The sequence below is a fragment of the Plecotus auritus genome (assembly GCF_963455305.1).
Source record: "Plecotus auritus genome assembly, chromosome: X".
NCBI lineage: Eukaryota > Metazoa > Chordata > Mammalia > Chiroptera > Vespertilionidae > Plecotus > Plecotus auritus.
In genome coordinates this window covers 108,267,955-108,294,180 of record NC_137784.1, presented here as the reverse complement: position 1 = coordinate 108,294,180, position 26,226 = coordinate 108,267,955, and the positions used below count along the sequence as shown (strand labels likewise).

General features: G+C 44.4%; 1 protein-coding gene across 1 annotated transcript in view; it reads right to left on the bottom strand.

Annotated features, from left to right (window-relative positions):
* Positions 1 to 12,165: 12,165 nt before the first annotated feature.
* Positions 12,166 to 26,226, bottom strand: part of OCRL (OCRL inositol polyphosphate-5-phosphatase) — a 36,553-nt gene continuing 22,492 nt past the window's right edge. Inside the window, exons 15-19 of the mRNA XM_080653641.1 lie at positions 17,959 to 18,075; positions 16,531 to 16,615; positions 15,529 to 15,656; positions 14,668 to 14,779; positions 12,166 to 14,486 (exon numbers count right to left, since the gene is read on the bottom strand). Of these exons, the coding sequence (XP_080509767.1) occupies positions 14,359 to 14,486; positions 14,668 to 14,779; positions 15,529 to 15,656; positions 16,531 to 16,615; positions 17,959 to 18,075 (570 nt within the window). The 3' untranslated portion in view covers positions 12,166 to 14,358. The remainder of the gene's footprint in view (positions 14,487 to 14,667; positions 14,780 to 15,528; positions 15,657 to 16,530; positions 16,616 to 17,958; positions 18,076 to 26,226) is intronic.

Here is a 26,226-nt window from a genome sequence, read left to right as displayed (position 1 = left end):
TGCCTCCTGTCTGATTCCTCTCCTCACCTGCTTGGTATTGCATTTTTGGTCTCACCTCTTGTTTGGTGCAGCTAATCAGCCAGGGTCTCGTGCCTGGAATTAAACTAGGGCTCCTTCAGTCTGCTGTTCTTGCCTCTCTGCACTACTCTTTGCAACAGCTAGCATGAGGCGCCCAGCCCATGCCTCCACAACTGACTAGGACAGTTCCTTCATACCATGAGGAAAATCCCCAAAATGGAAAAGCCACAGGTTTCCCTAGCGGCTTTCTCACCACCCAGAAAGCTGGGATTGGAATGGTGGCCTGGCTTCTTGGAGTGTCTTGTGACCCAACAGTGCCCCCCTCAATGGTCACATATATACACTGCAGGCTGAGGTGAAATGGGAGATGGTTTGTAGACCATTGGGAAAGCTTTACTTTCTTGATCTCTCCTTTGGCAGGGCACAGAGATCCTCCCCATACTGGTGACCATCCATCAGGAGTGGTAATGGCACTCCTCAGCTCTTTGGGATCTGAACAACACATCTATTCAGTGGGCCTGCTGGTAGAGAGGTAGCCCAAGATGACATCAGAAGAATTGAACAACTAGGCCCTGAGATCTCCGTTCTTGGCAGGACTCAGGAAAAAGCTCCAGGTGTATATGGACTCCAAAATCCCCAGCCTTTGGTATTTGGTAGATACCACCCTACAGATAAAGGTAGTTGTGTTTGAGTAACCCCTCACTCACCTGATTGTGGACATCCCCACCCAGAAAATTGGAGGTGGGTCTCACAATTGGGTTCCCCACAGTGTGCATGTTGCCAGCCAGACACTGGGCCTGGCCACCATAGAGGATGGCTGCCATCTCTCTAGCAGGCCACCACCCTTTCTGGGATTACAGCCAGTTAGAAAGAACCTATCAAATGCCCACCCTCTTTCCCCTTAACATCAGAGCCTGTGAATGTGTGACCAGAACCAAGGTTCTATGCCCCAAGTAGGGGAGCTGGGAGACATCAGGGCCTCAGATGACCTTGTGGGCTCGAGTGCAAGGCTGGTTTGGAGTAACTGAAAAAGTATTCTAAGGATCCTGGCTCAGGAAAAACAGCCCCCTGACTGTAGGCACTTGCTGTGGGGGCTTGGGGACACCCCAGGCTGTGGTGGGAAGGCTGAATGATCACTGTGATCACTGACTCACTGCTGGCGTCTCCAGCACCATCTGGGTAGAGATGATGAGCCATTTCCTAGATATGTCATGTGCTCTGCTTTCTAGCAGGCTTTGGCCATCAGCCTTTGCCATGACCCCTGGGGGTCCTGGCCTCCATTTTCCTGGATCCAGGACTTTGAAGAAATATACAACTTATCATGTGCCTCATCTGTAAAATGGGAATAATAACAATACTCACCTCATAGGGTGGTCACTCAGGCTACCAGAGTTAATACGTGTAAAGCGCTTTGTTGTTGTTGTTATAATAAATACTTGTCAGAGTCTGAGATTGAGCCTCTGCAATGATCTAAACACCAGCTTGGGTCTTAAGTGCCTCAAACTCTCTCCCTTTCTCTCAGGGTCTCCAGTTGTCTACTTGTCATACAGTCCTGGGGACAAGTGAAGGAAGTCTGTCCATTTTCTTCCATCATCTCATTTGTCCCAGAGAGCTTTGGCTGTTGTAACTAAGTACCATAGACATTTATGGTACTTAGTTACAACAGCCAAAGCTCTCTGGGACAAATGAGATGATGGGTAGCTTAAACAACAGAAATGGATTCTCTCACAGTTCTTTTTCTAAAATTTTTTATTTATTGATTTGAGAGAGAGAAACATCAATTTGTTGTTCCACTTATTTATGCATTAGTTGGTTTATTTTTATTTTATTGATTCCAGAGAGGGAAGAAGGGGAGAGAGAGAGAGAGAAGAGAGAGAGAGACATAAATTGGTTGCCTCCTGCACTCATCCTGATTGGGGATCGAACCCGAAACCTAGGTATGTGCCCTGACCTGGAATTGAACCCACAATCTTCTGGTGCAGGGGTCAATGCTCCAGCCAACTGAGCCACACCAGTCAGGGCCATTGGTTGATTCTTGTTTGTGCCCTGACTGGAAATTGAACCCTCAACCTTGGCATATCAGGATGATGCTCTAACCAACTCAGTTACCCATCCAGGGTGGTTCTCTCACAGTTCTGAAGGTTAGAACTTCAAGATCAAAGTGATGGCAGGGCCCTGTCCGGGTGGCTCAGTTGGTTGGAGCATTGTCAGGTACACCAAAGGATTATAGGTTTGATTCCCAGTCAGGACACATATCTAGGTAGCAGGTTTGATTCCCAGTCAGGGCACATATGGGAGGCAACTGATAAATGTTTCTCTCTTACATAGATGTTTCTCTGTCTGTCTCTCTCCCTTCCTCTCTCTCTCTCTAAATCAATAAACATATCATTGGGTGAGAATTTAAAAAAAAAAAAAAAAAGATTTTGGCAGGGTTGTTTTTTTCCAAGGGCTGGGAAGCAGACTCCGTTCTAGGCCTCTCCTATTGCTTCTGGTGGTTTGCTGGACAGCTTTGGTGTTTGTTTCTTGCTTATAGATGCGTCAATCCCAACCTCTACTTTCATTGTTATTCTGTTGTTGTTAATATTCACCCAAGGATGTTTTTTCCATTTATTTTTATTTTTTGATATATTTTATTGATATTCTACAGAGAGGAAGGGAGAGGGGTAGAGAGTTAGAAACATCGATGAGAGAGAAACATTGATCAGCTGCCTCCTGCACACCCCCTACTGGGGATGTGCCTGCAACCAAGGTACATGCCCTTGACCGGAATCGAACCTGGGACCCTTCAGTCCACAGGCTGACGCTCTATCCCCTGAGCCAAACCAGCTACAGCCCATTTATTTTTAGAGAGAGTGGAAGGGAGGGGGAGAGATAGAGAGAAACATTGACGTGAGAGAGACATATCGACTAGTTGCCTCCAGCATGCGCCCCTACCGCGGCCAGGAATCCAGCCTGCAACTGAAATACTGCTCTTGACCAGAATTAAACCCAGGATCCTTCAGTCCAGGGCCGGTGCTTTATCCACTGAGCCAAACCACTTAGGGCTCTACCTTCATCTTCACATGGCCTTCTCCCTATCTGTGTGTCTATGTCCAAACTTCCCCTTTTTATAAGGACAGCAGTCATATGGGATTAGTGCCCACCCTACTCCAATATGACCTCATCTTACTTGACTACATGTGCAATGACTCTATTTCCAAATGTCACATTCATAGGTACTGAAGTTTAGGACACTAACATATGAAATTTAGGGGGGGAGAAAAACGGGGGGGGGGGGCACAATTCAATCCATAACAAGCCTTTTGGGCTCCTTTCTTTCAACCTCCTCTCCAATCCTCTGTCCAGGGATCATTCTGTTTCCTCCCATTCACATCTGAACCTCCCCCTCCTCCAGCTGTTTCATCACCTCCATCCCTCCTTTCAGTTCACCTCTCCCTAGAGAAGATCTAACTCATCAGCTTTCAGCAGAAAAATTACCTCCCCACCCTCGCTGAAAGTTTCTAAGTAACGTGGAACATTGAGGACAGTGAAGGAAGCAAGAGAGGAAAATGTTATTTAGTTCCTAATGGTTTTCAGTGGAAGATAGGGCTGAAACTTCCATGGTCTTTAGACAATTTCAATCTAGTCCTGAAAAAATGTTTTGTGGCTGTTCTTGTTGACTTTTTAGGCTACAAGTAGATTTTAAGGAGAATAGTCAGTCAAATTCCTCAAAATAGAGGGAAATCACCAAACGAGAAAAAGAAGGGCAACTTTAAATACCAGTCTCACAACTGGGAACGTTGTTCTCCTCTGCCATCTGCTGGTCACAGCTACAAACGGCAAATGATTTGTGCTTTTCAGAGTCAGGGCCACTGTTCTATGCCTTGTGAATGGAGGTGGCTCAGAATGCCAGGCCCTATGGAGTCCCGAGGCCCATGGTCAAGATGGGACCTTGACCAGCCAGGGAACCCCGAGGACCTTGACCTGCCAGAAGCTAGATGAGAGAAGCCTGTAGATGCAAAGAACAGAGCAGGCCTGAGATTCGAGGCAGTGGGGTGGAGTAGGCCCCACTCTGTGCCCTTGAGGCCTTCTCAGCTGCATACATGCCTGAGCAAGACACTGTGTCCATTCATTACAACACAGAGATGTTTCTTTCTTTTATGAAATAATATTTTCTTTAATTTTTTCTGGTATAAAAATTAATGCATGCTCATCTATAATAATAAAAGCGTAATATGCTAATTAGACTGGACGTCCTTCCGAACGACCCTCCAGACGAAGCCAGGGCTGCAAGGGAAGCCCGGGTCCCGGGTGCCAGAGGGAAGCCAGTGCCAGCAGCTGGGGGAAGGAAGGCCTACTCTTGCATGAATTTCATGCATCGGGCCTCTAGTCTATATAATAAAAGCCTAGTGACCATTATGGAGGAACGCCTGGAATGACCCGTTGCTATGATGTGCCGGCTGCCACCAGTGCTGCTGCTGAGCCCAAGGGCCCCAGGGCCAGTTGCACTGCTGCTGCCAAGGCGCCAGTAAAGAAGAATTTGAAGGTGGCCAGCGTGAGTGTGCAGCTTGAGATGAAGGCTCTGTGGGACGAATTCAATCAGCTGGGAATCGAGATGATTGTCACCAAGGCTGGCATGTCAGGGCGCCCCTCTCCCCACAGCGATTCTCCCCATGTGGTGCCAGTCTCGGGCAGTGGGCTTTGGCCTGATCCACACGAGAGAGACTGAGAAGCGGGGTGGGAGGGGGTGCAGACTGGCCACCTGCAAGTCCCTCTCAGCACAGGGCTAGCTCCTTTGCTCTCCGAGTCCCAGCTCTAATGATTGCCGCCTGGTGCGCCGGGCCGGAGGTTACTGCTCGGGAGGCCAGGAAGGCAGTGGAGAGAAATCCTGTGTACCTGCTGCCCAACCAGCAGCCCAGGACCCGGCACCATCAGAAATGGACTGGCTCAGAGCACACCAAACTTGGGGGGGAAGGCAGCCGCCTGTGAGGGGCCTTGCCACCAGCCGACTCCCAGTGGACCCCACCTCAAAGAAAACTGGGTCTTTGGTTCCTTAGTTCAGTCTATCCCAGCTAAAGAGGAGCAGCTGGGCACATTTTAGGGGAGAATTAAGACTCTAAAACAGTGTGCTCTGTTCCGTGGAGATTGCTACCCAGTTGTCTTAGGCCTAAATTCTGGGTGATTGTGGAGCCTGGCTCTGCCACTGGGGCCCACGTCTTCCAATTGGCCTGTATTTGTTCTAAGGGCCCAAAGAGAAGAAGGGGAACAGTTTTTTGATGCAATGGATTTGACCAACTGACAAAGGTGAGTGCCAGGCTGTGTCTAATGTACACACAGAGACACCAGCTCTGAGTCCGCCTGGCCAAAGGGAGCTCAGGGCCTGTTTGCAGAGCCTTCTGGTAGCATCTGTTTCCTTGCTGAGGCCGTCCTCCCTGGGAAGCCTGGGGCCCATGCTCAGCTCCAGCTCAGTAGGTCTTCTCCAGGCCCCTCCCCCTGGCTGGCCCAGCCCCCGGCCGGCCCACCCAACCCTGATTGGGGGCAGGGCTGGCCGGCCAACCTCCTGCGCCCCCTCCCCCTGGCCAGCCCAGACCCTACCCGTGTATGAAGTCATGCACCAGGTCTCTAGTTGTAAAATATTTAAAAAACCACACAAATATAAAAGTTAAAAAAATAATTTAGGTTGGCAGCAGAGGGTAGCTTGGGGGCTTTACCATAATCTCCACCAGCACCCCCAAAGTCACTCCAAATACACATGCAATTTAAGGATAAATTCTGCTTGCTATGTGAAGGCAACTTGCAATTTCAAGACAGAGCCCCTAGCCTCCCTTTGAATGACATTCTGGAGCCACCACAATGCTACTAGCTAGAGGGGACTATTCTTTACAGAATGGAGCATCAACTTCCACCATTTTTGTGCCTATGTATTATAACTTTAAAAATATTTTTAATTGAGATATAATTGATTTATAATTGACAAATTAGTTTTAGGTGTATAATATACTGATAGATGTTTGTATATAGTTTGAAATGATCACCACAAAAAGTCTCGTTAACATCCATCACCACACATACACATGATCCATAAAAATCTACAGTGTGTTTTCCCACCTTTCATTTCTGAAGGCTATACAGATTGTTTCCGGTTTTTAAAAAATATTTTTTTATTGATTTCAGAGAGGAAGGGAGAAGGAGACAGATAGAAACATCAATGATGAGAATCATTGACCGGCTGCTTCCTGCATGCCCCCCAATGGGGATCGAGTCTGCAACCTGGGCATGTGCCCCCACCTATGGGATTCAAACCATGACCTCTTGGTTCATAGGTCGATGCTCAACCACTAAACCACGATGGTTGGGCCTCCAGTTTTTTGCTCTAATGAATAATGCTGGGATTAACCTCTATGGATTTATGCCTTTGTGCTCCTCTAGGGTAATTTCTTAGAAGCAAATTACTACTTTCCAGGCTCTTGTTTGTTACATACTGCTATATTGCTTCTTGGAAGGTGACACTTGTTTACTGTTTGACAAGCAGCAGACATGCACATTTTTGCTTGCCTTCACTGACACTAGAGTTGTAGATGACACAGATTATTTTAGTCCCACACATTAGGCTATGTGCTGGGGTACCATAATAAGGAAGTGGGGGGAAAAAAAGAAAAAGGAAAGAAAGTGGTCTATGACTCCGTTGAATTCCTGACCTGGTGGGAGAGAGTGACCTTGATCAAATAATGAATGTATAATTACAAACTTTGATGCATGCTCTGGAGGAGGTGTGAGGAGAATGTAGCAAGAGGGAGAAGAGAGTGGTTAGGGACACACGTCCCTCATGGTTTAAGCCAAGAGAAAGGGGGAGGCAGGATGTGGGAAGAAGATGGAGTAGTGATACTCAGAACTGCTGGGCCTTGTGGGTCCTATAAGAATTTCGGGAAGTCCAGCTGGTGTGGCTCAGTGATTGAGCATTGACCAATGAACTAGGAGGTCACTGGTTCAATTTCCAGTCAGGGCACATGCCTGGGTTGCAGACTCAATGCCCAGTAGGGGGCACATGGAAGGCAGCCGATCAATGTCTCTCTCTCATAAATGTTTCTTTTTTTAAAAAATATATTTTTATTAATTTCAAAGAGGAAGAGAGAGGGAGAGAGAGATAGAAATATCAATGATGAGAGAATCATTGATTGGCTGCCTCCTGCATGCCCCACACTGGGGATTGAGCCCGCAACCTAGGCATATGCCCTTGACTGGAATCGAACGCAGGACCCTTCAGTCCACAAGCTGACACTCTATCTGCTGAGTCAAACTGGCTAGGGCTCTCTCATCAATATTTCTCTCTCCTCTTCCTCTCTGAAATCAATAAAAATGAATTGCAGGAAGCTACTGAATGTTTTTATTTGCCTTTTGAGAATCATTTTTTAAAAATTAAAAAATTTTAATTGTGGTCTAAAAAAATAACAAAATTTACTACTGTAACCATTTAAAAGTATATGACTCAGTAGTGTGACATATATTCACATTATTGTGCAACCTTTCCCCAAAACGTTTCATCTTGCAAAACTGAAACTACCCATTAAATGACAACTTCCCATTTCCCCCTCTTCCCAGCCCATAGCTACCACCAATCTACTTTCTACGTCTATGAATTCCACCAGTTTTTGGGTACTTCATCTAAGTGGAATCATACAGTATTAGTCTTTTGAAGACTGGTTGACTTATTTCAATTAGCATGTCCTCACGGTTCATTCATATTGCAGCATGTGGCAGAATTTCCTTCATTTTTAAGGCTGAATCTGAATAATATTCCATAGTATGCATATTGCCACATTTTGTTTCTCTATTCATCCATTGATTGACATCTGGGTTGCTTCCAGGTTTTGGCTATTGTAATATTCTTATGAATATGGGTGTTCAAATATCTGTTCAAGTCCCTGTTTTCAATTCTTTTGGGTATATTCCCAGAAGTTGGATTGCTGATCATATGGTAGTTCTATTTTTAATTTTTTGAGGAACCTTGAGAATCACTTTTAAAAAGCAAATTCAGCAAGGCTGATTTTGTTGCCTACAAGACAATAGAAAATAGTGTTGTCTGCTAAAAGCTGTTCTCTTCTTGGACTACATTAATATACCTTACTAAGTACTATGAATACAGTACTCTAAAGTTAAAGGAGCTCAGTGTGAATAATTAAATGTATACACATTTCAGGAACACCAACTGCATATGACTTGCGTCTTTAAGTGCTTTGAGGGACAATCTTTATTTTTAACCAAATATTGTTGAGCACTTGCTCTGTGCAAGGCAACACGTGGAAACCCAAAATATACTCAGCTTGGTTTCTACTTTCACAAATCCTCTAGTCCCAGAGTGGGCAGCAATACCCTTTGGTGTGTGGTGTGTTAAAATTGTGGTGCAAAGGGAAGGTTCTAGCTGTTCAGGGTAGAGAGGAGTCCTGGGGAAAGACTTCCTGGAGAAGGTAACATTTGGGTGTGATAGGGTTTGGGCAGGTAGAGTGATAGAGTTTACAGGGTTCCAGGTGGCTGGCACACACTGAGCCAAAGCAGAAAGTGTCTGTGAGTTTAGGGAAGGTGAGGGCATGAGAAGTCGAGTGGGAGATTCAGAGAGTTGAGTCGAAGAGGTCAAGGAGAGCTTTAATACCAGGATGAAGAATTCAAACTTCTGTGGTAAGTGGGGTTAAGGGGCTTGGAGGTGATTTTTTTTAGATATATTTTTATTGATTTCAGAGCGGCAGGGAGAAGGAGAGAGAGAGAGAGAGAGAGAGAGAGAGAGAGAGAGAGAGAGAGAGAGAGAGAGAGAGACATCAATGATGAGAGAGAGAATCATTGGTTGGCTGCCTCCTGCATGCCCTCTACTGGGGATCGAGCCCGCAACCCGGATATGTGCCTTTGACTGGAATCGAACCTGCAACCCTTCAGTCCACAGGCCAATGCTCTATCCACTGAGCCAAACCAGCTAGGGCCTCAGAGGCATTTTGATTAGGGGAGTGATGTCAAAGCAATGCATTGGGAAGGTTAGTCTGGCAGTGATGTGTGTGGGATAGACTAAAAGGGAGAGTTACTGGCAGCTGAGAAATTGGTGAGAAAGGGTTAAAAGGGATAACCCAGTATGATGTGAAGTAAGTTAGAGAATGACAAATGCCATATGATTTCACTTACATGTGGAATCTAAAGAACCAAGTGAACTACCAAAATAGAAACAGACTCATAGATACAGAGACCAGACTGATGGTTACCAGAGGGTAGGGGGGTTAGGAAGCTGGGTGAAACAGGTGAAGGGATTGAGAAGTACAGATTGGTAGTTACAAAATAGTCACGGGGATGTAAAGTATAGCATAGGGAGTATAGACAATAATATTGCAATAACAATGTACGGGGCCATAGTACTTGAAGTATTGGGGGATCACTTTGTAAAGTATGACTGTCTAACCCAGTGGTCGGCAAACTCATTAGTCAACAGAGCGGCAAACCGTGGCTTGCGAGCCACAGTTTGCCGACCACCGGTCTAACCACTATGTAGCACACCTGAAACTAATACAGAATAACATTAAATGTAAACTGTAGTTGAGAAATTTTTAAAGGAAGGGGACTACACTAGGCCTGAGGTAATGAGGGTTTGAATTTGGTGGTGGACTGTGGGAAGTAAGCAATGGAAAGGAAGGACCAGATAAAGGACCTGACCTTGGCCCCTTTTTTGTGGATGCCCCATCACACCTTTTCTCCCCTCACCTTCCTCTTCCTTCCTTCTTTAAGAAAATATCATATGTCTTATTTTATGACCAGTCTTATTCACTTAGGTTTCCTTCAGAACCTTGCATAGTGGCCTATACTTAGCAGGTGCTTGATAACTATTTGTTGAATTGCAATTGGTGACTGATTAGAAGTGGGGCAGGGGCCAAAAATAACCAAGGGTTCAAGCCTGGGTGATAGGAGGAAAGAGGATGCCAGGAGAAGCTGATCAGGTTCAAAGTCAGGTTGAATTTGAGCTCCTGGAAGGTTATCCAGCTGACTTGAAATCTTGGGATATAGCTAGAAGAGAGAGGACTTTTTTAAAAAAATATTTTTTAAAATTGATTTCAGAGAGGAAGAGAGAGATACAAACATCAATGATGAGAGAATCATTGATTGGCTGCTCCCTGCATACCCCACACTGGGGATGGAGCCTGCAACCCTGGCCATGTGCCCTGAGCGGGAATTGAACTGGGACCTTCTGGTTTATAGATTGATGCTCAACCACTAAGCCACACTGGCCGTCCAGGTGAGAGGAATTTTAAGGTGCATCCCCACCTTCACCTCCACTCAAGCTGGGGAGATAGTGGCTGTGTTTAAGGGTCAAATTTTGGTCTGGGGTCATATTCTGGTCTGCCACTAGCTGAGTACCAAGTTAGTTAGTCTCTCTGAGACTCACCTATGAAAGTGGGATACAGTAGTACTCTATAAGGTGGTTGTCAAGGCCAAAGGTGAGGTAAAATGTATTAATACACCACCTGGGATAAGTGATAGTTCTAGTTATTAGTTATTATTACTATTATTAAGGTTAGGGGAAGGAGCCTAAATCATGTCATTCCTGAGTAGGGCCATCTATGGCTTCCTGTTGCACGTTGAATGAAAGGCAGCCTCCTGCCCTGGGCCCCACAGGCCCGAGTTATCAAGCCCCTGCCCACCTCTCATCCAGCACCCCCTTACCCACACCGTGTTCTGCCTGGCTGTCCCCTAAAAATGGCAAGATGCTTTGCTGCCTCAGGACCTTTGCATTCGCTCTTTGCTTTGCTTGAAAGGTTCTTTGCAAGGTCTTGTATGGCTGGCTTTACTGGGGGGTGGGGGAGCGGGGAGTATGTATATACTGTGCAATCATTCACATGAAACCTAAGTGATCTTAAGTTTTTCATTGTCCCCTCTGAGCTTGACTTTGCCCATCAGAACAATGAGACTGGATTAGATCATCACTAAGGTTTTCTCTGTAACACTTTGTGAACTTAAGGAGGTAGAGTGTGGCTTTAGATTATTAGATTACACCAGTGGTTGGCAAACTGCGGCTCGCGAGCCACATGCGGCTCGCGAGCTGCGGTTTGCCGCTCTGTTGACTGAGTTTGCCGACCACTGACCTAGACTCTCGATTCCAATAATTACAGGCTGTTGTTGTTCCTTGTGATTAAGCCCCTACACCAAGAATCAGGTCTTTAATTTGCCCTGCAGTCAAAGGCCCTAATGGTTCTCCTGGAACAGCAGCCGGGGATGCAGTTTCTAAGATCTGGAAAGGCGGTCACTGAGGCTGTTCCACCACATTGCCTGCTGCTGTGTAAAAAACTGCTGGGTGTCAGTCTCCATCCACTGGGGGGAAACCCCCACCCCAAAACAAACAGAAAAACTCCTTCTTCTGCCAAGGCTTTGGGTGGAGCTAGAAACACTGTTCGTGACAACACTGAGTCAGCACATTCATCAGGGTCAAGCTCACAGTGAAAAGGAACTGGAAGAGGGTGCTGGTTGAGAAGAAACCTCCAGCAGAGGCCTCTTTAGTCTCAAAGGAAATGGAATCAGAATGTGCAAGTTCATAATGCAGATAGCAGGGGAATGAGATATAATGCTCAAGTTAGGGGTTTCCTCCTAAAATGCTAGAGCTCATATTAGAGTCTCTCCCAAGTATTGAATTTATGGACTTCGTCACCCCAAGAGATAAAGCTCAAAACTGGTTTTCAAAAGTTGCAAAATGAATCATGTGAAAACAGGCTCTTTTGGAGATATGTTGACACTACTGAGGCTATGTTGGCAAGGACAGCTGGGTTCTCACAAAATGTGTACGTTGGGATTTGTCAGATTTCTGGGCCTGGAGTTCTCATGACCTGACCTGATGTGACACTTATGTGCGTTAAGTATCAACATTCCTTCTCCTAACAGATTATTCTGTTGCCTGAATCCCCAGGATTAAAATAAGGATCCTTGGCTGGCCTCTGAAAGCACTGACTTCTTTATTAGCCTCTGAAAACATGCAGCTGCTTCTCCTGTCCAAGGGCAAATATACTGAGAACTCTTGATATTTCCCTGTAAGACAGGAAATGACAGTACAGGCATAGCTGTGGGGACTGCAACAATCAGCTGGGCCCAGGGACATAAGGCTCCCTCCTCAGTTCTTCCTCACCAAGATCACACTTAAGATTTTTCACACAACATATATTTATTCAGAAAAAAATTTGCAATAAATTATAATAAAAAAGATGACACAAAATACAGAATCCCACTAGCAGCTTTGCTTAGTGACCAAAACATGTTTGAGAAATGTAACAAACAATTACAGAATAAGAATCAGAAAACAGTGAAAGGGAGACTAATGCAACATTACCACATAAGTTTGAACTGTTTCTTCCCTAAAACCAAAGATGAGGTCCTTCCCTAACAGTTAGATCTGAACTCCTTACTTCAGAGGTGTTATGGACTAGTACATTGGAGGTACTTAGGAATCAGAGGTTGGGGTGCTAGAGGCACTGTAGGGAGGCAGATCTCTTATGTCTGCTCTATTTCTTGTCTCCCCTACCTAGAGATTGTCTAAAACTCTCAACCATGTATACATCTCAGGACCAGAGCTGGAAAAAAAAGGCTGAGGCAATGAACTAAGTGCATTTGCCTTATGAGGAAAGAGTGAGGATGCTGCACACAGTTCCCAGGACAGGCACTGCTCTATCTTTGTGTTATGACCTTGCCCATCTTCTATAATATGCCTCACCTATAATCGCTTTCTGACCTAGTAGAGATGACAGAAGTGTTCTGTTCACTATTTTCCATTGACTACATCAACACCTAGCCTTTAATCTATAAGATCCGAAGCTATTTGGCACCAGTAATTTGATTCCTAGTACCGTAAGTTCCAGACAGGAAAGGGTTTAACCAGTCTATCACAAGATATGTATGTCTTCTTTCCCCAAAAAAACTCAAGTTAGATGGTGGAACTGGAGAACCATTCAGCTGTGCTGTTTCTCTTGGTTCTCTCCTTTGATGTGCCAGAGTTAGGAGTCAACGCCTAACTCTGGACACAATGCCCGTCCATTAGGCTCCTTGGATTTAATAGTAACAGGCAAGAATAAGTTAACTCAGGGTGGTTTTAATGAAAGAAAACCAAGAGGAAGCCAATTGTATCAGGTAGTTTTGCAGTCAGTGGCTGGTTTGCCAACCGACATAGATAAAATTTTTTTAAAGGCTGCCCTACAGAGCTTGAGTAAATGAAGAGTGCAGAGGGTTGTTTTGAGTGGCAGAGAAAGGTGCTTAGCTGGCCCCACTGCACAATCTCTCTTAAACAGCACTGGACAAAGTGGCTGGGAGCCAAAGGGAGCTGGCTGTACAGTGCAGTCAGCCTTGATGAGGGATGGGGCGACACTGGCCCCTTGTACGTCAGGAGACTAGAGAGGGAGTTCCCAGAATTATCCTCAATCCTCAGTACTCTTGCTGGGGGGGGGGGAGGAGAAATATCTCTAAAAAGGCCTGTTTGCGGGTGCAGACTAGCTTTTTTAATGTGGTGTAAGGGTTTCTAAGTGGATACTATGGGGATGGGTCCCATAGTTCTCATGTAAAATTTGAAAAAAAGAAGGGATGGTAGGAAGCAGGACCTGTCAAACATGAATGTTTTCACTTGTGAATACTCTAAGTGTTTCCACTCTGATTCTCTCACATCAATGGAATGTTATTTCTAATAGTCTCTAAAGTTCTGCTACAAAATGAGGTCTGAGACAAGAGAATATGGTTCCACCCAGTGCAGATCCATGAAAAGGCCAATGTTACAGATACATATGGATACCACTGTAGTAGAAATGCACAAATGCATGTAACAAAAACATGTAGAACGTTAACTCACTGTTGGGGACACCCAAGGAGTCACTAGCCTCACTCTGACTTCCTTTGATGTGATAGCACTAGTAGAGTGCAAAGAGGCGAAGTGGGGATGGTAGGGCAAAAGTGCTTTAGAGGAAGGACTACACACAAGTCTGAGCTATACCAAGTAGTGCTTGTAGGCCTAGAACAGGAACATCACAGAATCTAGGCCTAGGGTGCTAAGGACAATCATGACAGCTGGGCAGGGGACAATAAACACATCCCCAGGTAAAGGAGTGTAAATACAGAACTCTTTGTCTTATAAAGAGAGAACACAAAAACACCAAAATATGGTAACTTTGGCTTGGCAATATAAGTCTAATAGTATGTTACTGTGTAGGATATGTCAAGGAAGGGATTAGGAAACTCTTCCTTTTTCATGCCTCAAAATTCTGCAATAGACCCTTCCTGTTACATGACTTTGCAAATCACTCTGAAATACTTGGTGTCCAAAATCTTCCACCTCTAGAATCTTGGAGAGTAGTTAAGAGAAAGGGCTTATTGGTCTTCATCGCCTCCCAACAGGAAACCCAAAAGGAACTGGATAGCACGCTGGCGGTCACTTGCAGTCTGTCTTGCCAACAAGTTAGGTGGAGGCCTTAGGAGAAGACTTGTGAAGAGAGTAGCTAGAGGGCATGAGAAAGAAAAGGGAAAAACTCCTGTCAGACACAACCTAAGCAAAGCCTCAGGGATGGGGGTGGGGGTCAGGGGATAGGGGCAGTGGGAAGGAAGTGACTGTCTTGTGCCTGGACATTAAGGACATTCTGATCAACATCCACTGTGGCCACTCTTATTAGGTAGTCTTACCGATCATGTTGGCACTGACATTGTTGTATTCAGAGAATTTTAAGAGTTCTCGAAGGAATGCCATCAAGTAACGGAAAACATTTCTATGGCATCTTGGAAGCTGGGAAATCACCTGTTTTTTAAAAAGGGGGTAGGTAGTGAGAACAGTTGGAAGAAGGTAGTAAGAAGAGCCCATGGCTGCAATAAAAGTAGTTTATAATCCAATCTTTATAGGACCCCATTCATCTGTCACAACCCTCCTTGATTTTCTCATGACCAACACAGTACCTGCCCATTAATAATTTCCAAGTCATAATGGTCATGCTATTTGGCCCCTGTCCACTCAATGACCAGGCCATGCCATCATCACACATTCACATGGATACCTCACATCACAAGCAGGTCGGTATTAATCTTGTCTTTTCTCATTTCCTCATGATGGGAAAATGGCAGGTACCCATGGCATCTGTCAAGCTGAATAGTTTTCTCAGCCATGTAATTTAGCATGGATGGGAGCTCCTCCCAATACTCACTAATCTGATTCAGAGGTATTCTCAGCTATTGCTACACCAAGCAGATAAAAAGAAGGCTCACAAGTAGTGTCAGCCAGAATCCCATGTGTGATCAGCTTCCATAAGCTTATGCCACAGTAGAGGTATCTACCCTACTCAATGGGCCAACTGGAAGAGGGTGCAAAATATAATAGGAGATAACACAACCTAAAATTTAAGGGTCCCAACTCTCAATGCTGGTGTCAAGCCATGAAAAACAGATCCAGACCTGTCCTACCATGTACCTGGCTGCCCATCTGGTTTTGTAAACTCAATGGTTTCTTTATGGGGGAGCCTGCCCCAAACACATCCTCAGAGCAATAAAACTTACCTGTCTGCAAACCCGGGGATCCTGAGCAGAGTCAAGGCATCGCTGATACAGCTCATAACAGATGACAGGCTCTGGCAGGGCTTCCAGGAAAATGAGCAGAGCTTCAGCCACAGAGTGATTACTGCCAGCTGGATAGACTTAAGTCAAGGGAAAGGAACTCCAGGAAAAAGGACACACCTGATTTGCTCCCCTCAACAACTGCTCTCTTCCTCTTATTCAGGGCATACTGATCCTAATAGGAGATTGATTATTTTATTGGTCCATGTACACTGCAGTTGAGTTGTGACAAAATTGATCAGACCCTTGAGAGGTTTGGGCCATCTTTAGAGTCAGGGGAAGATAGCCTGCAGAATGACAGTCCACACTGTATCAGTCCCAGAAACTAGCTCCATCCTCCTCCCTGTCATAGTGACAGGACATGTGGTGGCAGGAATGATAAATTGATTGAAGCAGAACAGTACCAGTGCTGTGGGTCCTATTTTCTGTACTTATTAAAAGTTATTATTGCCCAGCTGGCGTGGCTCGGTGGTTGAGTGTTAACCTATGAACCAAGAGGTCACAGGTTGATTCCTGGTGAGGACATATGCCCGGTGTGGGGCGTGCAGGAGGCAGCTGATCTGTGATTCTAGCTCATCATTGATGTTTCTATCTCTCCCTCTCTCTTCCTCTCTGAAATCAATAAAAATATATTTTTAAAAAGGTCATTGTTATTTACCCTTGATTCTTTTTAATAAGAGTATGATACAAAGAAAGGTCAAAATTTCTTAAAAGAAACTGAGAAACAATTGTATAGTCAATGATTACCTTATAATAAAAGAGACTGGAGGTCAATAGGGGAAAAAGGAGACATATGTACTACTATTTGTAATACTTTAAACAATAAAAAATAAAACAAAAGACAGGTATAAAGAAAAGATGGAAGCACAAACATCAAATGTAGGTGGGAAGAAGAGCTTGGCCAAGTACTCATCCAGCTTCCTAAGCCTTTGTCAAAAAGGATACGGATTTTCTCGGGAAGGCTGGTATCCAGGCAGTCTATGATCTGCTGTAACTCTTCCTGCATTCCAGGGGTTTGGAACAGGTCCTCCTACCAAAGAAGTCACAAGGGATGGAACAAGGCAAGATAATCCTAAGTTTCTGAAGACTACCCAGGGATCAGGAGAGCAGCAGGAAGTAAAGGGAAGGATGGTGTGCATATTCATGATTAGGAATGGAGGTGTGACAACGGTGCCTGCTCTCTTTGTCATCTCTATAATTTGTGTAAAATCTTATTTCAAACCAGAAAATTATCTTCAAAAGTTTTAGCCTGTACCAGATACGGCAGAGGACTAGATGGCTAGATCAGGAAACCAGGTGTTCCCACTTCTACCATGTTGACAAGTAGAAGACAGAGTCTAACCAGTAGAACCACATTCAAACACTGATACAGGTACCCTCATTTTCTGAAAGCTCACGTTATGCCACTTTACTTTTACAAAAGAACCATGCTAGTACTTGTTTTTGCTAACTGAAAGCAATCCAAAAACAATTTTTTGCTTTTCTGAAAACAAAAATAGCATTCAGTGTTTGTTTTGCAGCAAGCTATTATACAGGCATCCCACACCCAAGCAATGAGAGTGGCCTGGACAAGCTCCTTCCCCACGAACCACACCCAGCATCAGCATCTCAGCATTAAGCCACCATAGCTTTGAACTGTCTTTGAGCATCTGTGCTTCATCTCCATTTATTTATGCATTCCTGATTTTACTGTATGTTAGTGTTATTTTAGGTTTTATGTGTTATTTGGTATGCTTTGGTAGGTCATTTTTTAGGTCTGGGAACATTAAAAAATATTTTCATATAAATTAATGGTAATTCTTCACTTTACACCATTTTGGCTTATGAAAGTTTTCATAGGAATGCTCCAGATAGCGGGCAAGACCTGTATTATGGAATGCTGGGACAGGAGTAAATGGCATGTCAATAGCAAACCTTGCCGCTCAATTTGGTTCCAAGAGATTTCTCTTTTTGGGGGAAATAGGTTGGGGGTGACTAGCATATTAGATAGGATTTAAAAGAAAAATGAAGACCAAATTTTAAAAATGGGCTTGAAGTTTGCTTTAAACTTTAAAATCTGCAATGCCTACATGAAAGCAAAAGCAGGCATAACAGACTCAGGTACACAGTGGTCCAGGGAAAAGCATGTGCAGCCGGGAGACCCAGCTCTGCCACTATGCTTATGCTCTGATCTTAGGTAAATCACTTAACCTGCAAGCTTTAGCTCTCACATCTGTCAATAGGGATACTTCCATGTGCCCAGACGATCTGACAGTGTTGCTGTGTGGAGGTATCTTGGGACAATTAAAAGCTCTAGACTGCTGTGAGGTCTGATCATTTCCCACTGGACTCACATACTTTCCAAAGTTGTAGAGAAGGCCCACTCTCACTTACCTGGTGACAGGCATATCTGAATAAGTGATCTACCAGAAGCCAGATCTCCTTGGGGACCTGAAGGGGTCTCTCACTTGTGCCTTCATCCAAGGGAACCATCTGCAGAAGGGATTTCTCCTAAGAAATTAAAAAGGATGAGAATCAAAAGGGCCTCAATAAAAATTTTTGTCTGTTACTCTCCAAATTCTGCTTATATGGGAACAACTTGATCTTCATCTGTTAATATTTTTGTGTTTTTCCTCCGCTCACTGGAAACACCCCTGGTCAGAAGGTACTTGATACTGATTCCCACAGTTAAAGGATCTCCTTTTCTAGATGCTTCACTTAACCATTAAGCATTCCATTTGGGTTTATTAGGTTTATCACTTGGATGCACTGTGTGCTATAAATCCTTTCAAGGGTGACACTGAGAACCAGCACTCCAGCGATTCGGTCACGGTAGAGTCCACACACCACAGAGACTTGTGGACCATTAAATTGCAGTTGTCAACACAGTACTCTGAGAGAGCAGCATCTACTTAGGTTTTTGTTGACTTTTAACTTATTCTTCTTTCAGGTTTTATCACAAATATTAGAGTTTTCATTGCTGATTTAAATGAGGTTCGCTGGTCCTCAGGAATTCCATACAATTCTTCACATTAGACCTACGTGCATGAATTATTTCAGGCTTGACAAAAGGTCTAATCTTAAGGCACTAAAAGTCGTAAGCCTTAAGATCCAAACATAGTAAACTGAATACAGCATACCAAGAGCCAGAAATACAATGAAAAGTCTACGGTCTGAGTCCAGAAGTTATTTTTTATATTAATAGCTCAGCAAACATTTCTTGGGGCTTTGACTCCTTTTACCTATCTTTCTACTTACTATCTGTTAAATTCTCCTAAAAGAATCTAAAAGGAAAAACACAGAAGTGACATAAATTGGATCAATAACTAAATCTGAACTTGAAAATGGTGTGTGAATAAACTCAATTTTCTTATGTTTATATAGTCAAATATAAATTATATCAAAAGATGTCTGAAATGGGTTAAAAGGGATCTGAAGGCAGCCTTCAGAAAAATCCTAGTGGAGAAAACTGTGACCAACTTTTTTTGTATCTTTTCCCTATCCTCCTCCTCCAGCTTATGGTCATATATTATGTATATTCAACTTTAGGAAATTCTGTAAATTCCATGTACAACCCTCAAGCCATGTAGCTTTAAGGGAAAGAAAAGAAACATTTTACTACTTCAGAGACTGTGTACACCAGAGCAGAGCTAAGGGCTCTTCTTAACATTTTGTTCTTCAATAAGCACTGGTGACCTTTTAAAGCCCCCGTGTCTTTCTGGGGGGGATGAGAAAGAGAAGGGAGCATGACAGCTGGTTACCATTTAAAATCTATTTTGTTCACATTTATTTTGCTTCCTTTCTTTCTTTTTTCCCCCCAGGCTTCTATTACTTTATATTCACGTTCCCTAGAGCTGCCAGAACTTGTAACAGTGGCTCATCCTCTAACTTCTGGTTGCGAGTATTGAATCCAGGCATCCACATGGTACTTGAGCCAAAACACTGTCCATAATGCACTCTGCTCACTTTTTGGACCAAATACAACACAAGTACAGATTCTGTAGAAGATGCCACCAAACTTACCATATACAAATTATTCAGCACTGATTCATATACTCATAAAAAAAAATCTGACAGCCAATCGGCACTTTTCCCCGCACTAAGGCATCAAGGCAACACAGGCACTGTCCAAGATGAAAAGACAGAGCCTGGCCTGCTATTAACAGGAAAAGGCTGGGAGCAGAACCGTCACAATCCTTAGTGGTTTAAAAAGGTTAATAAAATGTCAGTAGGTTATATACACCATCCACTATCCATTTTAAAATTCATGTGTGATAATAAGAAATGTCACACTTGTGGTCTCTGAAGTCTAGAGAAAGTTCATGCACAAGAAATAACACTTTTTAAAAAGTCCACAAATTATCCTGAGCTCTTAACTTTCAAAGAGAAACCAGGCACATTTTGTCTTCTTTTAACGAGACACATTCAGTGTGTGATGAGCCCACACAATGTAACACTAGTGCTAATAACTAACGCACAAAAAAAACAGTACATCATCCCCACCACAAAAAGGTCTTAACTGCACCAAATGTGGAGGTCACATTAGTGACTGTGTGAAAGTGCTTTAAGAATGTTTTTCAAGCCCCTGTTTCTCTACTTGATAGCCCTATATGGAGCCAGGCACTCTCCAGCTCAAAGAGGCGGAAAGGCACAAAAGAAGCGCTTCACTAGCCATTCAGGAGACCTGATTCTAGTCTCCTTTGCCCCACACTCCTGACACACTTGATGTCAGGAACAGTATGACTCCGGTGAGTTTTTCAATTGTGCTGGGCCTTAGTTGCCTCATCAGCAGAATGGAGAAAACACCTGACCCTGTCCGAAGGCAGAGAGTGGGACCAGATGACCCCTTAGGAACTCCTTCAGCTCTATTATTTTATTCTTATGCTCTATTTCTTGACAAGATCTGGGTATTCTTTCAGTAATTAATCACTATTATCACTAATCCCAAATATCTTTTTTTCCATAGAAATCAGAAAAATAATTTATTCCGAAAGATGGCAAAAGTAATAAAGTCATCCTGAAAATATACTTTGGTGTAACTCTGTCGGGACAGATCTCCCCTTGAACATGTTCTGCTACTGGCTGCCGCACTGGAGTTTTACTGTCTTGTGACAGCTTTTAAATATGTCACTGCTTCCCATGTCATGAGCAGGCAGGAGCCATCTTCAGATCCACAGGTCCCAAGGAGAGTGCCGTGTTTCCCAGAAGAACATCTTCTGTCTCAGAGGAGTGCCTAAACATTTGATGGCGTCAGCACAGTTTAGATTAAGGAGGCATATAATTCATCAAAGTGTAAAAAATCTAACAGGAAAATACTACACTGGAGAATAAGATGGTCAACTGTGGTATGCGTGTTTAAGGCAGCTGATGGCCAGAGCAGGCGAGCCAAGGATGGTGGCCCAGGTGTGGAGGTGACTGCACATCTAGAGGAATTCACGTCCTGACCTTAATGGCTGAGCAGTGGGCAGCGGGTCTTCTTCCTCAAGGCCAGTGATACTTGAGATACCAGATGGCTTCATTTTTCAACTGTGGTCCAAAGAGAGGGTTGAGTTGGGCCAGAATTGCAATCATCCAAAAGAGATAGCAGCAAATTGAACAGGTCACCACATGGTGATAACTCCCCGGTTGGGACCCTTAGGGATGAACCAGGGTACCAGGAGGCCGACAATGCTCCAGAACATGCTCATCATGATCAGAGGCACCGAGAAACCACTGTACAACATGGTTGCCACTGGAGCTGCTAGCCCCTGCCCCACCACCGCACTTGGGTCCCACCTGGAAGACCCAAGTCACTCTTAATGCAAGAGTAACCCACTTTTGGTTTTATTATCATTGGAAATGGAGGACAGCTAAGTGGTACCTTCCTCTATCTCATGAGTTTTCAGATGTATAAACAGCTCTTTAGTTATTTCTCATTTCAAAAATACAGGTATGGAACCTTGAGTCCTATTACTTTTATGTCCTGGGTCTCAATGACTTGACTGGTAGAGTAAGTATCTTTCCTGTATTTCAGACACACTAAAAGCCAGCTCTAGGGGATTTTTACAGAGCCAGAGGTCTCTGAAATGGGAAAACCTAGGGACAAATTCCAAGGACCACAGTTAAATGTTAATCAAGCACAGGGAAACGCATAGATTGCATTACCTTTTCTAGGAAGCTGTCTTCTTCCTGAGAGCAGAGCAGGAAAAGAAAGTCATTGACAGATAGAAAATTATTAGAATTAATTTACAGAATTAGAAACAGATCAGTATTATTAGAACTCAACTAGCTTTAAACAGTTTTAAATTCTTCAAATAAATCATGATTGAAAGTGAAACAATTCTCATATGCAAAGTTCTCTATTATGCATATTAAATTTTTGTGCAGTTTACTGAGACTATCACTCAAGAAACATTCATGTGCAGTTCTAGACTTCTGTGTCCTTTGGCAGCTGCCAGCTGACCTGGTCGAATGCCCCTGATGTTTCCTTTTCCCATGCTGCCTGGAGGCAGGCCCTGCTGCTGCACTGTGCAGCTTCTTGCTTCACCCTAATGCAGAGGTGGGGAACGTCTGGCCTGCGGGCTATATAAGCCCCTTGAAATCATTTGGTCTGGTCCTGCCAAGGCATTAGGGGTGAGTTAATTAAATGTTTGACCAAATATAGCAGCCTAATTTTTAAGCTGGTAATTTTGTATGGCCTGTGAATGATGTTATAAATATCTAAATGGCCCTTGGCAGAAAAAAGGTTCCCCCGTCCCTGCCCTAATGCCACTTCGATGGAAAAATCTGGTTGTAAGCCTGATGGTGGTCATTCAGAAGGAGGTGGTAAGTTTCTCTCCTCTCAACTGCCATTCCTCTCACCCTGGCTAGCCACACTCCTTTCCATCTCCTCATATCCACTCCCCTCCTCAAAGGACTTTAGAGTCCCCAGATATGGAGGTCCCTCTGAAATGTAAATTAATTTTATTTCAGATATTTGCGGGCCAGAACATCCATCTTAATCCCTGTTGTGTTTATCCTATAGGACATAAGAGGAAAAAAGAAAAGCAGGGGAAAGGGAAGAAGTGCTGAATTAAAAAGTTTTCTAAGCATCTGTCTTTTGGGTTATTATTACAATCCAGTAACAGCAATAATAACTACAGAACCACCACTTAGGGAGCTTCTGCCATATAGTGGGAACTGTGCAAAGTGCTCATACACAATGTCATTTATTCTGCACATGTGTGCAAAGTAGGTATTATCCCCACTTTACAGATGAGGAAACTGAGGCTCTGAGAGGATTAGAACTCAGGTCTGACTCCAGTCATTAACACTATGCTCCCTTAGACAACTCAAAAAGGACAATCTGACTGCTTCCTGGACAGAGACGCAAGGAAAAGCAGTGAGAACGTATGCTACTCCATAGCAGGCTAAAGACAGTGAGAAACCCTAGTTACAAGGCGGCATAGTTAGCAGAAAGAATACAGGCATTGGTGTTAGTCCTGGGCACAAATCTCTGTTCTCTTATTAATTTTGTACAGACCTTAAGCAAGTTACTAAACTTTGTAAATCCTTAGTTTCTTCATCTCTAAAACAGGGATAATAAAATTTATCTCATAGGAACAGAGAAGCAGCCTAAACCCAGCGGTGGTGGGACGGTAGGCCAGCAGAAGGCCTGGGTCCCTCAAAGCTCTTCCTACCTGCCCAGCAACTCCCAACAGGAATCCTTCCAATCCTGCCATGGGCCACCAAGAACTCGAGTATAGCCCTAGCCGGTTTGGCTCAGTGGATAGAGCGTCAGCCTGCGGACTGAAGGGTACTGGGTTCGATTCTGGTCAATGGCACGTACCTCGGTTGCAGGCTCCAGGGCGAGTGCAGGAGGCAACCAATCGATGTTTCTCTCACATTGATATTTCTCTCTGTCTTTCCCTCTCTCTTCCACTCTCTAAAAATCAATGGAAAAATAAACCCAGTTGAGGATTTAAAAAAAAAAAGATGTTAAAAAACAAACAGATAAATAATAATTTTTAAAAAAAGAACTTAAGTATAAATCACACATCTAAGGTCTAATAGTAAAAGGAGAAATCTTGTCTCATGTTGGTATCAGAGATGTGCTGGGGCTGAGGGATCGATGGAGTATGTTCTCTGGCATTTTGAGTGGTAACGCTGAGTGCATTCCCCCCAAAGGACTATGATATATGGTGGGTAGGTTGTTAGTATTAATAGATATATTATGAATTAAACATTCTTTTGTGGGTTTACCTGGGCTTTTACTTTATTTTATTTTTAAATATTTTTTATTGTTTAAAGTGTTACATATATTAGTACATATATCTCCTTTTTTCCCCCCATTGACCTTCCCCCAGCCTCCCTTACCCCCTGTCGCATGCCCTCATCCCACGCCCCCAGTGTCTTGTGTCCATTGGTGTGCTTATATGCATGCATACAAGTCCTTTGGTTGATCTATTTCCCTCCCTCCCCAACACTCCCCAGCATTCCCGCTGTAATTTGACAGTCTGTTCGGTGCTTTACTGCCTCTGTATCTATATTTTTATTCATCAGGTTATAATCTTTATTTTCCACAAATGAGTGAGATCATGTGGTATTTTTCTTTCATTGCCTGGCTTATTTCACTTAACATAATGCTCTCCAGGGTTTACCTGGGCTTTTAAATACCACATATAAAATGAAATAAAAATAATCAGAGTAATAGTGCTTCATAAAGTATATAGTATTTATAGTATTACTAGAGGCCCGATGCACAAAATTTGTGTGGGGCTAGGCCCTTGCAGCCAAAGTGGCTGCCTCAGTGGCTGCCTCAGCCCTCGCAGCCGCTGGGGCTGCCTTGGCCCTTATAGTCCCGGCTTCGTCCTGAAGGTCGTTCAGCAGTCTGGTCTAATTAGCATATTACACTTTTATTATTATAGACTAGAGGCCCGGTGCACAAAATTTGTGCACGGAGGGGTGTTCCTCAGCCTGGCCTGCACCCTCTCCAACCTGGGACCCCTCAGGGGATGTCTGACAAGCGGCAGTCAGATATCCCTCTTGCAATCCAGGATGACTGGCTCCTAACCATTCGCCTGCCTGCCTGCCTGATCGCCCCTAACCCCTCTGCCTGCCGGCCTGATTGTCCCTAACCCCTCTGCCTGCTGGCCTAATCACCCCTACCTTACCCCCATGCCGGCCTGATCGCCTCTACCTTGCCCCCCTGCCAGCCTGATCACCCCTACCTTGCCCCTTGCCTGCCTGATTGCCCCTAAACTCTCTGCCTGCCTGATCACCCCTAACTACCGTCCCCTGCTGGCCTGAACTAGCCCCTAACTGCTCTCCCCTGCTGGCCTGATCACCCCTAACTTCCTCTGCCTGCCTGATCACCCCTAAGTGCCCTCCCCTACCGGCCTGATCTCGCCCCCAACTGCCCTCCTCTACCAGCCTGATCTCGCCCCCAACTGCCCTCCCCTGCCGGGCTGATCTCGCCCCCAACTGCCCTCCCCTGCCGGGCTGATCTCACCCCCAAGTGCCCTTCCCTGCTGGCCTGATCACCCCTAACTGCCTCTGCCTCGGCCCCCACCACCATGGCTTTGTCCGGAAAGAAGTCAGATGTTTGGAAGATGGCTGGTTGACCCGGTCTAATTAGCATATTACCCTTTTATTAGTATAGATAGATTATATAGAATAGGATTGCTTAAATTGCAGGGAAGAAGCCTTTTTCAGCAGGAGGAGATGCTCTTGGCAGACAAAAACACATAATCCCTATATCTGGACTGATAGCCAGCCATATGCACTATACTGCCAAACTGGTCATTAAAAAATTGAATCACTTTCTTACACCTTACACCAAACAGCTATTGCCCTTAAAATTCCACCTCAGCCCCCACCTTAGGATCTGCCTTCGCAGTTTACCCAGATTTGGTTCTGATTGGTCGGTTTCTATGCCAGTCAGCATCTCCGGGCCTATCTCCAGGCCTGCTCATAGAGGTGGGGCTGATGAGCAGCTGCCCCAGGCTGCTGGCGAGCAGGTTGAACTGCTGACCTCTGGGAGAGAGAGAGAGGCTTGGTTGCTGGTGAGGCCTGGAGAGAGAAGCAGGGTCTGATCACCCTGCTTCTCTCTGGGCCTTGCCAGCAGCTGCTGCCGCTGCTGATCAGCCCCACCTCTCTCTCTCTCCGAGAGGTCAGCAGTTCAGCCCACATGCAGCCTGGTGTTTGGTTGAGCCTCTGGTCATTGTGGATGTTACGACCCTGGCTCTTTAAATACATAGATAATTGTAATACCTTTTAATTTCAAAGTTAATTCTGAGTGCCAAACATCTAATTTAACACAATTTTGGAGCAGAAGCTTTTAAAAAATGTAGACTACTTATAAGCAAAATAGAGACAGACTCATTCAGGCTGACAGCTGTGTGTGTGTAGGGGGCGGTGTGGGATGGAGGTGTGGAGGGATTGAGCAAAAAAAAAAAAAAAAAAAGAAAAAATTCACAGACTTGGACAACAGTGTGATGATTACCAGGGGGGAGGGTTGGTAGAGGGAGGTGGAGGAGAGTAAAGGGAGGGGGATAAATGGTGACGGATGGAGACTTGACTTGTGGTGGTGAACACACAATACAGATGATGTGTTGTAAAACTGTGCCCCTAAACCTATATAATTTTGTTAACCAGTGTCACCCCAATAAATTCAATAAAAATGAAAACAAGTGTAGACTACTT